This window comes from Notolepis coatsorum, assembly GCF_963971535.1.
Source record: "Notolepis coatsorum genome assembly, chromosome: 6".
NCBI classification, from domain to species: Eukaryota; Metazoa; Chordata; class Actinopteri; order Aulopiformes; family Paralepididae; genus Notolepis; species Notolepis coatsorum.
This window is the reverse complement of record NC_140170.1, coordinates 15,685,779-15,702,812: the sequence shown is the minus strand read 5'-3', so window position 1 is coordinate 15,702,812 and position 17,034 is coordinate 15,685,779. Positions and strand designations below refer to the sequence as shown.

The following is a 17,034-nucleotide window of genomic DNA, read 5'->3' as shown; positions in this document are numbered from 1 at the left end:
CAGGTTCGGCAACAAGAGGAGCAGTGTTGGGACTAACGCGTTACAAAGTAACGCATTACAGTAACGAAGTTACTTTTTGCGATAAATAGTACTCTAACGCATTACTTTTCAAATTCAGTAACGCTACTTACGTTACTGAATGGTTGGTCACTGCGTTATTTGCCTTATATACGGCGTAGATGGATAGCGAGCGGTAGTGATTATTATTATTATTATTATTATTATTATTTATCCTCATATCCTGTCTGCCTGGCTGCGAGGAAACGCTATGCTGGGGGCGTGCTTTGTTTACTATTCCTGAGATTCCTGACTGATAATGGCAGCGCCCAGCTACTGCTACTCGCGTATTTCTCTTTTGTCGAGCGAAAAGAAAATAACGTTTTAGTTATGTCATTTGTGTTTTGGCTCAAAGATACTGGAGTATAACGTTAACTACGAGGACTCATCCAAATCCACTCGCCACCCGCGTAGAATGATACGAGGCGACACACAGCAAATGGGACGGAAAACTTTTTTCAACTACTTGGAGAGAGAATATACAGTGCAACATGGAAATGAGATAAAGAAAATGTTTAAGGGGCTGCAGGACTAACTTTACATCTCGACAGACACTGATGAGTGCAGTGATGTGAATGTAAATGAATGGAAACTCAAGTTGATCAACGCATTTCTGACTACAAATCTGCCAGGGAATCTCATCAATACTAATCAAACAATATAAATATAGTCCTTTCATGCACAATTGATATCCTAACTATTCTAACGTTGCAATGCACGATTGATATCTTAAACAACGTTGCAAGACGGTTATAATGAAACGCTCCGGCGACAGATATCAAGGCTGTTCCTCAAGCACTTATTTTCAACCTAGAACCTAGAACGTGCATGCGCTCAACCTAAACGTGCATGCGCGCAACCTAAACGTGCATGCGCGCAACCTCCCCGAGCAATTAGGCACGGTGCATTTCTTATTACGTCGGGACATTTGTGTTTGTGTCAGATTTGTGTTTATCTAGACCACATTGCTTAGCAGAGTTCAGTGATGTGAATGGAAACTGTCAAGTTGATCAACCGATTTTGAGTATCTGTATCTGGCTGCATGGGAGCAATTTTTTTCTTCTTCAAGTAACTAAATAGTTACTTTTCACAGTAACGCATTACTTTTGGGTGTAAGTAACTAGTAACGTAACAGAGTTACTTTTTAAATGAGTAACTAGTAAAGTAACTGAGTTACTATTTTTCAGTAACTAGCACAACACTGAAGAGGAGGCAGACAGATGCGCAAAGGCAGTCTCACAGTCCAAACAGGGCCAGTGGACTAGCTGGGAAAACCTGGAGCATCGTAAGCTCACATGGAAGGATCTTTGGGAGATGGAAGGAAGCCAAATCAGCTTCATCATCAGAGAACCTAAACCAGTGGTTTGGACAAGATCCTTCTTGTGCGCTTTGCCAAACCCCCGCAACACTGAGGCACATCCTCACCGGCTGCAAAACCACTTTGTCCCAAGGGCGCTACACCTGGAGACACAACCAGGTCCTAAGACAACTGGCAATCACCCTGGAAGGAAGGAGAACTACCAACAATGCCCTCCCTCCCCCAATGCCTAGACACTCAAACACCACTTATTTTGTAAGAGCAGGACAGCTCCCAGCAAAGCCATCTGCAAGAGTGGAGACAACCCTCCTGGACACTGCTGAGTGGAGGCAACCCTCCTGGACACTGCCCGGGACTGGAGAATGCAGGTTGACTTGGACCAGAAACTAATCTTTCCGCCTGAGATCATTACAACTAACCTCAGGCCGGACCTGGTCTTGTGGTCAACCTCCCAGAAGTCTGTATTCATTGTGGAACTAACTGTACCATGGGAGGCTGCAGTTGGTGAAGCATATGAACGTAAACGAGAGAAGCACTCCGACATACAGTACAGGCATACAGTACAGGCAGAACAACGCGGCTGAAGTACTCCGACATAGCAGCCGAGGCAGAACAACGCGGCTGGCGTGCCCAGGTGCTTCCGGTTGAGGTCGGGTGTAGAGGATTTGTTGCCACGTCCACAACCAAGCTTCTTAATCTCGGTGCACGTTAGGAAGAGATTCACATTCCACAAGCACCCCCAGAGTAGCAGAGTACACTTTTATTAAGCAGCCTTTCAACCAGCCATTTCAGTGCCACGTTGAAATACAAACGATTCACTCACATTAATAATGTATACACGTTTGCTATTTAATTGTCCGTGCAACAAACAAACAATGTATTTCTCTCTACCTTCTTACTGGTCAACACGCTACCGTAACCCGGCTCTGTAGTTGTGTGGTCTATCCTATGCATTTGTGGGGAAAAAACTAAACTAAACACTTTTTAACACACTACACCATATTTGATCTATTCATTACTAAAATATTTGCTCTACCTCATTTTGTTTTAGCATTTTGTACATTTTAGCTTTGTATATTGTATATTTTGTATAGTGTTTGGTCTTTATTCTTTTACTTTTTACTGTATGAAGCACAATCTCTGGGGGCTCATACAGAACCGAGCATTTCACTGTAATGTACCTTATATGTGACAAATAAAATAGAACTTGAACTTGACATATTCACCATAGCAATCTTCAACTTGTGCTTTCAAAAACATCTCGGTGGGTTTTCAGTAGGTGGAGTTGTCTCGACAAAGTCATCCTATCATATTTATATATTTATCGGCCGTAATCAGGTTAATCTAGACTAAGAGGCTGTCATTCAGATGTGTTTAGTGAGGTGCTCGGCGCAGAGCTGTTGCTGCGTGTGGCTCTATAGCTGGCTGTGACCCCATGGTCCGCCTCAGCGCTGCAGGGCCCGGTCCAACACGGCCTCGTCCTGCACGCGGTGGGGCATGGTGACCCGAAGCCCACTCTGCGCCTCCATGGTGCGCTGGATGGTCTCGTAGGCGTTGGAGTTCCCAGACCAGGAGCGCCTGGCCACCTAAGATAAGATAAGATAAGATAAGACGTTCCTCTGTTGATGTTAAATCCGAGTGTCATAGCAGAATGGGGAGGGGGGAGGGGAGGTACAGGTATGGGCAGGGTAATAGCAGAATGGGGAGGGGGGAGGGGAGGTACAGGTATGGGCAGGGTAATAGCAGCATGGGGAGGGGGGAGGGGAGGTACAGGTATGGGCAGGGTAATAGCAGCATGGGGAGGGGGGAGGGGAGGTACAGGTATGGGCAGGGTAATAGCAGCATGGGGAGGGGGGAGGGGAGGTACAGGTATGGGCAGGGTAATAGCAGCATGGGGAGGGGGGAGGGGAGGTACAGGTATGGGCAGGGTAATAGCAGAATGGGGAGGGGGGAGGGGAGGTACAGGTATGGGCAGGGTAATAGCAGCATGGGGAGGGGGGAGGGGAGGTACAGGTATGGGCAGGGTAATAGCAGCATGGGGAGGGGGGAGGGGAGGTACAGGTATGGGCAGGGTAATAGCAGAATGGGGAGGGGGGAGGGGAGGTACAGGTATGGGCAGGGTAATAGCAGCATGGGGAGGGGGGGGGGGAGGTATGGGCAGGGTAATAGCAGCATGGGGAGGGGGGAGGGGAGGTACAGGTATGGGCAGGGTAATAGCAGCATGGGGTGAGGGGAGGTACAGGTATGGGCAGGGTAATAGCAGCATGGGGGAGGGGAGGTACAGGTATGGGCAGGGTAATAGCAGAATGGGGGAGGGGAGGTACAGGTATGGGCAGGGTAATAGCAGCATGGGGAGGGGGGAGGGGAGGTACAGGTATGGGCAGGGTAATAGCAGCATGGGGGAGGGGAGGTACAGGTATGGGCAGGGTAATAGCAGAATGGGGAGGGGGGAGGGGAGGTACAGGTATGGGCAGGGTAATAGCAGCATGGGGAGGGGGGAGGGGAGGTACAGGTATGGGCAGGGTAATAGCAGAATGGGGAGGGGGGAGGGGAGGTACAGGTATGGGCAGGGTAATAGCAGCATGGGGGGAGGGGAGGTACAGGTATGGGCAGGGTAATAGCAGAATGGGGAGGGGGGAGGGGAGGTACAGGTATGGGCAGGGCAATAGCAGAATTGGGAGGGGGGAGGGGAGGTACAGGTATGGGCAGGGTAATAGCAGCATGGGGAGGGGGGAGGGGAGGTACAGGTATGGGCAGGGTAATAGCAGCATGGGGAGGGGGGAGGGGAGGTACAGGTATGGGCAGGGTAATAGCAGCATGGGGAGGGGGGAGGGGAGGTACAGGTATGGGCAGGGTAATATCAGAATTGGGAGGGGGGAGGGGAGGTACAGGTATGGGCAGTGTAATAGCAGCATGGGGAGGGGGGAGGGGAGGTACAGGTATGGGCAGGGTAATAGCAGTGTGGGGAGGGGGGAGGGGAGGTACAGGTATGGGCAGGGTAATAACAGCATGGGGAGGGGGGAGGTACAGGTATGGGCAGGGTAATAGCAGCATGGGGAGTGGGGAGGGGAGGTACAGGTATGGGCAGGGTAATAGCAGAATGGGGAGGGGAGGTACAGGTATGGGCAGGGTAATAGCAGCATGGGGAGGGGGGAGGGGAGGTACAGGTATGGGCAGGGTAATAGCAGAATGGGGAGGGGGGAGGGGAGGTACAGGTATGGGCAGGGTAATAGCAGCATGGGGAGGGGGGAGGGGAGGTACAGGTATGGGCAGGGTAATAGCAGCATGGGGAGGGGGGAGGGGAGGTACAGGTATGGGCAGTGTAATAGCAGAATTGGGAGGGGGGAGGGGAGGTACAGGTATGGGCAGGGTAATATCAGAATTGGGAGGGGGGAGGGGAGGTACAGGTATGGGCAGGGTAATAGCAGCATGGGGAGGGGGGAGGGGAGGTACAGGTATGGGCAGTGTAATAGCAGAATTGGGAGGGGGGAGGGGAGGTACAGGTATGGGCAGTGTAATAGCAGCATGGGGAGGGGGGAGGGGAGGTACAGGTATGGGCAGGGTAATAGCAGTGTGGGGAGGGGGGAGGGGAGGTACAGGTATGGGCAGGGTAATAACAGCATGGGGAGGGGGGAGGTACAGGTATGGGCAGGGTAATAGCAGCATGGGGAGTGGGGAGGGGAGGTACAGGTATGGGCAGGGTAATAGCAGAATGGGGAGGGGGGAGGGGAGGTACAGGTATGGGCAGGGTAATAGCAGCATGGGGAGGGGAGGTACAGGTATGGGCAGGGTAATAGCAGCATGGGGAGGGGGGAGGGGAGGTATGGGCAGGGTAATAGCAGCATGGGGAGGGGGGAGGGGAGGTACAGGTATGGGCAGGGTAATAGCAGCATGGGGGGAGGGGAGGTACAGGTATGGGCAGGGTAATAGCAGCATGGGGGGAGGGGAGGTACAGGTATGGGCAGGGTAATAGCAGCATGGGGGGAGGGGGGGTACAGGTATGGGCAGGGTAATAGCAGCATGGGGAGGGGGGAGGGGAGGTACAGGTATGGGCAGGGTAATAGCAGAATGGGGAGGGGGGAGGGGAAGTACAGGTATGGGCAGGGTAATAGCAGCATGGGGGGAGGGGGGGTACAGGTATGGGCAGGGTAATAGCAGCATGGGGAGGGGGGAGGGGAGGTACAGGTATGGGCAGGGTAATAGCAGCATGGGGGGGGGGTACAGGTATGGGCAGGGTAATAGCAGCATGGGGAGGGGGGAGGGGAGGTACAGGTATGGGCAGGGTAATAGCAGCATGGGGGAGGGGAGGTATGGGCAGGGTAATAGCAGCATGGGGGAGGGGGGTACAGGTATGGGCAGGGTAATAGCAGCATGGGGAGGGGGGAGGGGAGGTACAGGTATGGGCACCTCCCCCCTCTCTCCCCCCCCTCCCCCTCTCCCCTCCCCCCTCTCCCCCCTCCCACCTACCCCCTCTCCCCCTCTCCTGCCCCCCCCCCCCCCACCTACCCCGTTGGAGACGTCCCAGTTGAGCATCAGAACGGCCCGCTGCGCCGCCTCGTCCGAGCCGTCCAGGAGAAGACCGAACCCTCCGTTCATCACCTCGCCCCTGGGGGAGGGGAGAGGGGGAAACACGTTTAAAACCCTCCGTTCATCACCTCGCCCCTGGGGGAGCGGAGAGCGGGGGAGGGGAGAGCGGGAAACACGTTTAAAACCCTCCGTTCATCACCTCGCCCCTGGGGGAGCGGAGAGCGGGGGAGGGGAGAGCGGGAAACACGTTTAAAACCCTCCGTTCATCACCTCGCCCCTGGGGGAGCGGAGAGCGGGGGAGGGGAGAGCGGGAAACACGTTTAAAACCCTCCGTTCATCACCTCGCCCCTGGGGGAGCGGAGAGCGGGGGAGGGGAGAGCGGGAAACACGTTTAAAACCCTCCGTTCATCACCTCGCACCTGGGGGAGCGGAGAGCGGGGGAGGGGAGAGCGGGAAACACATTTAAAACTAGAGCTGGGCCGTTAACTTGCTGCGTTAACGCGAGACTAGTATCGCACGATATAGTAATATAATTGACGCCGTTAATCTAATTCTCAAAGTTGTGTCTGGGAGTGTGATGTATTGTCCTTAAATACTTGCCGTAGTGCTGTGTTACCCGGAAGTGATTGCACGTATGTACATGAGCTGTAGTCTGAATAATAATAACTAAAGTAGTGGTCCGGTAATCATTGTTATACAGGTGAGGTTAAGAAGTCCTCAGGATATAACACAATTCGGCGATGAGGACATCTGAATCTACGCAATGCAAGAGAAGTCCATCGACTCTGGACCTTTGTTTACCATGTTAGCTTAGCGAGTTAGCATGTTAGCTCACGTCGTGGCCCGGCAGCTTCGAAACATCTACAAGAAGAGGAAATCCACTTTACACACTAAAGGAAGGATCGACTGGACTATCGTGAGTGTTTACAACAGAAATGGCTTGGGTTATTGGAAATATTGGACCGTTTGATGACAATGTGGAGCAATGGAACTGTTACACTGAGCGTTTTGATTACTTCATTATAGCTAATGGAATTGAAGAGGACAAAGTAGTTCCCACATTTCTGACTGTAATGGGGCCCGGGACATTTAATTTGTTGAGAAACCTGCTTCTGCAGCAGTGTGTGTGAGTAGCCAGTCTGCGAGAGACGGTTCTCTTTATCAGGCCATATTGTGCAGAAGAGGAGAGCTAGTTTGTCACCAGCCAATGTGAACAAGCTGGTCTGCTTGAGTGACTGGTGGAAGAAGGAGAAATAGAGATTGGACTGATTGAGTCAAGCCATGTCATAGCCCCTTCCGTGACTGCGATATGCAAGCCAGGGGCTAGTTTTTAATATGCATAATAAAAAAGCCAGCCCCTGGCTTGCACATCGCAGTCACGGAAGGGGCTAGCCATGTCACATAGTTCAAGTTCAAGTTTGAAATGCTTCTTTCTGTTTTGCTCCTGAGAGTGTGCTAGATACTGTACTGTACTGGTAATATTATTTATTTGTGTTAACTTCTGAATAAAACAATTTATTAAACACAAGTACATCTTTTTTAAATGTTTTGCCATTTTAATCTAGATTCATCTAGATTAATTCCAGGATTGCAGGTAGATTAATCTAGATTTAAAAATGTAATCTATGCCCAGCTCTATTTAAAACCCTCCGTTCATCACCTCGCCCCTGGGGGAGCGGAGAGCGGGGGAGGGGAGAGCGGGAAACACGTTGACTTAGGTGAGAGGTGTCTGTTCTGGGACATCATGACAAATATAAACCAGGGCACTGAAGTAGGGCCAATCCCCCCTACCACTAGACCAGGGGTGGGCAATTATTTTTCCCGGGGGGCCGAATGAGCAACTGAAAATATGTTGGGGGGCCGGGCCAAAATTCCAAACTCAATTATGCATAATATACATTTTATTTCTATATAAAAAGCAGTAAATGGCATTGTTTTGACCCCTGGTAAGAGTGTATGTTATTATTTGGCAATTAAAAGGTGAGATTAGCTTTCAAAAATATCATTTATTCAAATAGAATTTATTTCCAAAATGATAAACAAAATGTGAAACATTAATAACAAAGGGCATTTTGAGTTTCATATACTATTGAAACAAGGATTTTCTTAGCTTTCTAAAGACATCACATCATCTTATAGCAAAAATAAACAAGACATGTCACTGAACTGTGTAAAGAAAAGTGTCCCAGTTTTGTAGCCTTTTTTACTTTACATGCCTATATTAAACATTTAATGTTTTCAGAACTGTGCAAAAAAAAGAAAAATATATATCAAGTGTCCCTTTTCACTTGTTATATTTCCACATTTTAGTGTTCTTCAGTTCTTTTTTTTTTCATTCAGTGTGAGAAATCCAGTCTCTGTTGAGCTTTAACAAGTCCATCAAAGTCAGGTTGCATGTCTGAGGTGGAGATGCGAAGCACAGCTGCCAGATGTTCATCAGTGAGAGAGGATCTGTACCTGGGCCCTCATGCATCAACGTGTTCTACGCACAGATCTGTGCGTAACCCGTGCGTACGATCATTTCTAAGCAAAGAGTGGGATTCATCAATTTCGATTTGAACTTGACTTCGTGCGTACATCTACGCACATTTCAGACCTGGCGTACCTAGCTCCCAGTGGTAGAATATATTATTACAACAAGGAAATGAGCTTCTGTGCATAATAACACTGGATGTTCTGTATGAACCGTAGTTCATTATAGTTCATTGTAAGATAGCAACAGTAGTGTAATTATGGTCAAAACCCTATAAATAGCATTTGGAATAATAGATCTTTCTCTCAGAATGAATGCAGCATGTCATATATGTTACGATGAATTGAAAATGGGGGACCCTGATGTAAACAAGACGAAAGTCTTTCTCTGGTCTGCATCCCCTTAACAATTGTATGTATTGAGCTGTACTGTACTGTACCCATTCTGCAATCTGTTAATAAAGTTTTCATTCATTCATTCATTCATGGTTTATATAGCGTTATCGGAATATACGGGGTGTAGGCTACTGACTGACTGCGCTCCGCGTAGCTTGATTGATTGATTGATTGAAAAGTTTATTAACAGATTGCAGAATGGGTACAGTACAGTACAGCTCAGTACATACAATTGTTAATTGGGGATGCAGACCAACTTTCGTATTGTTTACATCAGGGTCCCCCATTTTCAATTCATCATAAATCATAAAGCTCAACTCGTTATTATTTTGCGCACAGACCGCCGAAACACGGGAACGTTTTGATTATATTTAAAAGGCTTTACGTTAAACGAAACAAGTGGAATTTCGAAGCTGTAAGCAGAATAAGTCATATGAATATAGTGTTCTTCCCCCTTTTTACTGTACAAGAAAGAATAGAAAACGCATTGCAATGACACCATGCAGATAGTGGACAGACTATATGATGGGATTCAAGTTCATGTATTGAAAGGCAGGATACATCATACATGCAGTGAGATTCATTGTTCTATGCTCTCGTATTATATTGTTTATATAGGCTACCCAATACTGACATCAAAATAGATTGTAGTATGCCTCTATAAATCATATGCAGCAGGTAGAAAATTGACGGGAGATCCATCGCGATTTGGAATAGAATTGAGGAGAACTTTAATCCGTGGGTATTAATCAAACAACACGGGAAAAGGCAGTCATATTCCAGCGCGGTCTTTATTAGCCGACAACAAAATAGATGCCTCTAAAAATCATATAGCCAATCGAACACAACTAATAAAGGCATTCATACAGCACGGTTATAATGACACACAACCAGCGCCAAACAGTGGTCAACGAACGGTCTTTATTAGTATTTTGAGCTGTCCAGGCAGAATTGCAGCAATGGTTTTAGGGAGCCGTTGATATCTGACATCACCGTTTACAAGTCCGCCTTTTATTTATCCCATAAATCATAATACGCGATAGTGTCTTCTTGGTCCGACAGCAGTGAATTCTCCGTGGAGTTTCTCGGAGTCCCGCTCGGGTCGGTCCATTATTTCACATCCCATGGGGGGTGTTTCCTCATTTTCATGACCATATATGGATAATCATGCACGAGCATTGACGGTAGAACAAAGTGGTATTCATCAACACGGAGGACCATAGAGCCTGCGTACGCACGTGTGATGAATGCCGACTTCCCTGTGCGTACGCTAGTTCTACATTCCGTGCTTACGTGTGGAAGTAGGTCAAGTTCAAAGTCCACGTTGATGCATGAGGGCCCTGGACTTGGTAAACGTCATGACTGAGAATGTCTGTTCACATATGTAGGTGGATCCAAAGAGAATCAACATCTTCTGAGCATGTATCCTAAGCGTATATTGTGCGTGTGAACGTTGACATGAAAAGAAAAAAGTAAATTTTTTTTTTTTTTTTTTTTTTTTTTATCGTGTAATCTTTCGCGGGCCGGTCAGAATCATCCCACGGGCCGTATCCGGCCCGCGGGCCGTACAATGCCCGGGTCTGCACTAGACCCTACCACTAGACCCTACCACTAGGCCCTACCACTAGACCCTACCACTAGACCCTACCACTAGACCTTACCACTAGACCCTACCACTAGGCTCTACCACTAGACCCTACCACTAGACCCTACCACTAGGCTCTACCACTAGGCTCTACCACTAGGCCCTACCACTAGGCTCTACCACTAGGCCCTACCACTAGGCCTTACCACTAGACCCTACCACTAGGCTCTACCACTAGGCCCTACCACTAGGCCCTACCACTAGGCTCTACCACTAGGCCCTACCACTAGGCCTTACCACTAGACCCTACCACTAGGCTCTACCACTAGGCCCTACCACTAGGCCCTACCACTAGGCCTTACCACTAGGCCCTACCACTAGGCCCTACCACTAGGCTCTACCACTAGGCCTTACCACTAGGCTCTACCACTAGGCCCTACCACTAGGCTCTACCACTAGGCCTTACCACTAGGCTCTACCACTAGGCCCTACCACTAGGCCCTACCACTAGGCCCTACCACTAGGCCTTACCACTAGGCTCTACCACTAGACCCTACCACTAGGCCCTACCACTAGGCCCTACCACTAGGCTCTACCACTAGGCCCTACCACTAGACCCTACCACTAGACCCTACCACTAGGCCCTAACACTAGACCCTACCACTAGACCCTACCACTAGGCTCTACCACTATACCCTACCACTAGACCCTACCACTAGACCCTACCACTAGGCCCTACCACTAGGCCCTACCACTAGGCTCTACCACTAGGCCTTACCACTAGGCTCTACCACTAGGCCCTACCACTAGGCTCTACCACTAGGCCTTACCACTAGGCTCTACCACTAGGCCCTACCACTAGGCCCTACCACTAGGCCCTACCACTAGGCCTTACCACTAGGCTCTACCACTAGACCCTACCACTAGGCCCTACCACTAGGCCCTACCACTAGGCTCTACCACTAGGCCCTACCACTAGACCCTACCACTAGACCCTACCACTAGGCCCTAACACTAGACCCTACCACTAGACCCTACCACTAGGCTCTACCACTATACCCTACCACTAGACCCTACCACTAGACCCTACCACTAGGCCCTACCACTAGGCCCTACCACTAGGCTCTACCACTAGGCCCTACCACTAGGCCCTACCACTAGACCCTACCACTAGGCCCTACCACTAGGCCTTACCACTAGACCCTACCACTAGGCTCTACCACTAGGCTCTACCACTAGGCCCTACCACTAGGCCCTACCACTAGGCCCTACCACTAGACCCTACCACTAGACCCTACCACTAGGCCCTACCACTAGACCCTACCACTAGGCCCTACCACTAGGCTCTACCACTAGACCCTACCACTAGGCCCTACCACTAGGCTCTACCACTAGGCCCTACCACTAGACCCTACCACTAGGCCCTACCACTAGACCCTACCACTAGGCTCTACCACTAGACCCTACCACTAGGCTCTACCACTAGACCTTACCACTAGACCCTACCACTAGGCTCTACCACTAGGCCTTACCACTAGACCCTACCACTAGGCCCTACCACTAGGCCTTACCACTAGGCCCTACCACTAGGCCCTACCACTAGGCCTTACCACTAGGCCTTACTACTTGGTAAATGCAGTCCATTTACTATTTACCTCCAAACTGTTTTCAGATGCTGACTCTAAACAGAGGATGTAAAGGACTTAGGTTTCTGTTTCCCTTTGAGGAAATACGCTGAATCACCTGCTGCTTTTTTTCTATCTCGCACCGTTGAAAAGATGATTACAACTATTTCCACTGGTCCAAATCGTTTTCGTTTTAAGTATCTTTTGATGGCGGACATGATGTTTATGTCAGTTCAACGATCATATACAGTACAATAAATATAGCTATCATTATGATATGTAATTACACTGTGGGTTACGTTTCTAGGCCCTGGGAGAGAACAAGTGACTCGATACGATGTGAGTCCTTTACATCGTTTCACTACTGATGACCAAACGAGGGGTGTCCTGTGTCAGTTTCAGTTTCACTTTAGACTGTATTTGAACAGGGACAGAACACATTAATGAACATAAAGTAAACGTGTGAGACAGTGTTAAGCCAAAGCAAATGTTCAACTGTTGTCCCTGGGCCTGGTGTTAAAAAGCCGCAAAAAAAAAGAAAGCATAACATATGGCATACAGGTAATTAAGAACAGGTTAAAAACACATCATGCAAAATATTTACATCAGACATGTACAAACAATGTACAGACAATAATTCTACACATTAGGTACAGGCGAGCATATGGGGTTAGAGTTCTGCAGGGCTGTTGTGTTCACACGTGTAGTTTCTTTCTTAACCATGTTTTGAAAGTGTGCTTGAATGATCTGCGTGTTTCTATATATTGCGGATGTAACTTGGAATGGAGTTCCAGGTCTCGGCAGCTCTCACGGAGAGACGGCTGACTGGCTAAATGTGCTCGTCCTTAATGGAACAGCCAAGTCACCCGGTACAACAGTTCTGGTGAACCTGCTGCTGGGGGTGAAGAAATCGGAAAGTGGGCGTGGGGCTAGAGACCATGGAGGATTTTGAAGACCAGACTGGCATCGGTTAGTTTAAAGAGTATTTCTTTTTGCATTTTTACAGCTTTTTCCTGGTCACGCAGGGCCGACGGAGGAGAGGGAGGACGGGAGGAGAAGTAGGGAAGACATGCGGCATATGGCCACCGGGTGTGGGACGCGAACCCGGGACGACCGCTTCGTGACTCAGCGCGCTATGTGGTGCTACTGGAGCGCCCCCTGCTGGGCTACTGGAGCACCCTGGCATCAGTTAGTTTGATGATGCTCAACCCGACCCCTTGTGGCTCCGTTCAGAAGGGCGGGCCACTACCCAGTCGAGGGCACCACAGACCCAGGGGTAGGGCCGAGGGGAGGGACTTGGGATTGGACCCTAAGACTATCACTGAATAAACCCCTGGATATTGACGTAAACAGCTGACACGACGCCATAACCAGCTCTATTATTAGTGTTAGTTATTAGTTATTATCATGTGTTTCCTCACCAGCCAACACCTCCGCCGTTGTGCAGGGAGACCCAGGTGGCGCCTCTGAACGCATCGCCCACAAAGTTCTGCACGGCCATGTCTGTAGGAGGGAGGAGTTAGAACGTTCTGCACGGCCATGTCTGCAGGAGGGAGGAGTTAGAACGTTCTGCACGGCCATGTCTGCAGGAGGGAGGAGTTAGAACGTTCTGCACGGCCATGTCTGCAGGAGGGAGGAGTTAGAGTTCTGCACGGCCATGTCTGCAGGAGGGAGGAGTTAGAACGTTCTGCACGGCCATGTCTGCAGGAGGGAGGAGTTAGAACGTTCTGCACGGCCATGTCTGCAGGAGGGAGGAGTTAGAACGTTCTGCACGGCCATGTCTGCAGGAGGGAGGAGTTAGAACGTTCTGCATGGCCATGTCTGCAGGAGGGAGGAGTTAGAACGTTCTGCACGGCCATGTCTGCAGGAGGGAGGAGTTAGAGTTCTGCACGGCCATGTCTGCAGGGGGGAGGAGTTAGAACGTTCTGCACGGCCATGTCTGTAGGAGGGAGGAGTTAGAACGTTCTGCACGGCCATGTCTGTAGGAGGGAGGAGTTAGAACGTTCTGCACGGCCATGTCTGCAGGAGGGAGGAGTTAGAGTTCTGCACGGCCATGTCTGCAGGAGGGAGGAGTTAGAGTTCTGCACGGCCATGTCTGCAGGAGGGAGGAGTTAGAGTTCTGCACGGCCATGTCTGCAGGAGGGAGGAGTTAGAGTTCTGCACGGCCATGTCTGCAGGGGGGAGGAGTTAGAACGTTCTGCACGGCCATGTCTGTAGGAGGGAGGAGTTAGAACGTTCTGCACGGCCATATCTGCAGGAGGGAGGAGTTAGAACGTTCTGCACGGCCATGTCTGCAGGAGGGAGGAGTTAGAACGTTCTGCACGGCCATGTCTGCAGGAGGGAGGAGTTAGAACGTTCTGCACGGCCATGTCTGCAGGAGTGCGTGTGTGCGTGCGTGCGTGCGTGCGTGCGTGTGTGTGTGTGTATGTTTGCTACCAACCCGGCTAATCTCTCCTACCCTCCTACAGCCACTAATACACCTGTCACAGTACGGGGAGGCTTATGGAATTGTCAATCAGCAGTCAAGAAAGCTGACTTCATTACTGCCTACGCCCATAGTCAAAATCTGCAGCTCCTGGCTCTAACTGAGACCTGGATAACCCCCAATAACTCATCGACACCTGCAGCATTATCTACAAACTATAACTTCACTCACACACCTCAACCCTCCAGACGGGGTGGAGGCACTGGCCTCATGACATCTCCTTCATGGGCTACAAACTTAACACAACTCCCAGAACTGTCACTCTCCTCCCTCGAATATCATGCAGTATCGGTCTCTAATCCTTTCAATCTCACCATTGTTACACTCTATCGCCCTCCAGGTCCCCTCGATCACTTCACAGATGAGCTGGACATGCTTCTAAGCTCCTTACCGGAAGATGGTACCCCTCTCCTTCTATTGGGTGACTTCAACCTGCCTGACTCATCTCAGTCAGTCATAGTGGTCTCCCTCCTACAATCGTTTGACCTGACTCCCACTGCCATGCCTCCCACCCACAAAGCAGGCAACTCCTTGGATCTCATATTCTCCCGTAACTCCAGCATCATTAACACCACGGTAACTCCCCTACATGTATCTGACCATTCCTTCATATCCTTCTCACTAACTCTCATGCTTAACCGAAAGGTCTTCACCCCAACTCAAACCGTCTCACTCAGACGCAACCTGCCCTCCCTATCCCCCTCCACCCTCTCCTCTGACATAATATCTGCTCTACCTTTGAGTGACACCTTCTCTGCTCTCCCCACAGAGATGGCAACCTCCACCCTCCTCTCAGCCCTTGCAACCTCCTTCGACAAGCTCTGTCCCCTCGTTGAGAAACCTGCCCGCCGTTCCTCACCCAGTCCATGGCTGACGGATGCAGTGAGAGAACAAAGACAGGTCCTGAGAGCGGCTGAGAGGAAGTATAGAAAGTCACGCCTCACTGCTGACATCGACACATACCACAACCTCTTGTTAACATTCTCCAAAACCATTACTAATGCCAACGCTTCTTTCTTTCACCATAGGATCGAGGCCTCTGCCAAAAATCTTTGCAAACTGCATGCTACCATGTCCTCCCTCCTCACTCCCCCCCCCACCCCCTCCTCCCTCATCTTTTTCTGCCAAAGACTTTGCGATCTTCTTTGAGGAAAAAGTGGAGAACATCCGCAGCTCCTTCTCCCAACCCCCACCCATTCCAAATGCTGAATCATCCTCATCCTTCACTCTGTCATCTTTCTCTCCCATTACAGAAGCCGAGACCCTGACACTGGTAACATCGAACCGTCCGACTACATGCCAGCTGGACCAGCTACCCTCCCCACTCCTCCAGACCATAGCACTGGACATCCTCCCATTCCTAACTGCAACCATCAACTCCTCACTCAACTCTGGGGTGGTCCCCACCTCCCTAAAACAAGCCGGAGTCACGCCGCTCATAAAAAAACCAACCCTGAACCCCACCGTCATAGACAACTATCGTCCTGTCTCTCTTCTCTCCTTCCTTTCTAAAACACTTGAACGTGCTGTATCCAACCAACTTACTGCTTATCTCTTACAGAATGACCTCCTAGACCCCAATCAGTCTGGCTTCCGGACTGGCCACTCCACAGAAACGGCCCTCATTGCGGTCACAGAGGCACTTCACTTAGCAAAAGCGAAAGGCCTCTCCTCTGTCCTGATTCGCCTAGATCTATCTGCAGCCTTCGACACAGTCAACCATCAGATCCTCCTCGCGGCCCTCGCAGGAATGGGAGTGGCTGGATCTGCGCTGACATGGCTGACATCATACCTCAACGACCGCTCCTACCAAGTGTCATGGAGAGGGACTCTGTCGGCCACCCGCCCCCTGCGGACGGGTGTCCCCCAGGGCTCGGTCCTAGGACCCCTTCTCTTCTCCCTCTACACTAAATCACTGGGTAACATTATCACGTCTCATGGCTTCTCATATCATTGTTATGCCGATGATACTCAACTCTTCCTCTCCTTCCCTCCCTCAGATATCCACGTCTCTGAGCGGATCTTGGCCTGTCTGTCCGACATCTCCGCCTGGATGACGACCAACCACCTGAAACTGAACCTAAGCAAAACAGAATTGCTCCACCTGCCGGCCAAATCCTCCCCCCTGACCGACCTCTCCATCACAGTCGAGAATGCAGCTGTGACCGCGTCCCCGACCGCCAAGAACCTTGGTGTTGTCCTCGACGACCAGTTGAACTTCTCTGCTCACATCGCAGCGACAACCAGAACCTGCAGATTCCTCCTGAGCAACGTCAGAAGGATCCGCCCCTTCCTGACAAAAGAAGCCACCCAACTCCTCGTCCAATCAACAGTCATCTCCCGCCTCGACTACTGCAACACACTGCTAGCTGGCCTCCCGGCCACTGCCACCAAGCCTCTTCAACTCATTCAAAACGCAGCGGCCCGCCTGATCTCAAACCTACCGAAGTCGGCCCATGTCACCCCACTTCTAAGGAACCTGCACTGGCTCCCCATTGCTGCACGTATCCGCTTCAAGGCCCTCGACCTAGCATACCGTGCGGCAAAGGGAACCGCTCCCGCTTACCTC

The 17,034-nt window shown here is 50.3% G+C and overlaps 1 protein-coding gene across 1 annotated transcript in view; it reads right to left on the bottom strand.

Moving 5' to 3' along the window:
- Positions 1 to 2,820: 2,820 nt before the first annotated feature.
- Positions 2,821 to 17,034, bottom strand: part of uroc1 (urocanate hydratase 1) — a gene marked incomplete at both ends in the record, with an annotated part of 111,168 nt that continues 96,954 nt past the window's right edge. The window contains 3 exon segments of the mRNA XM_084315475.1: positions 2,821 to 2,961; positions 5,882 to 5,981; positions 13,402 to 13,483. Coding sequence (XP_084171601.1) covers positions 2,821 to 2,961; positions 5,882 to 5,981; positions 13,402 to 13,483 — 323 coding nt within the window.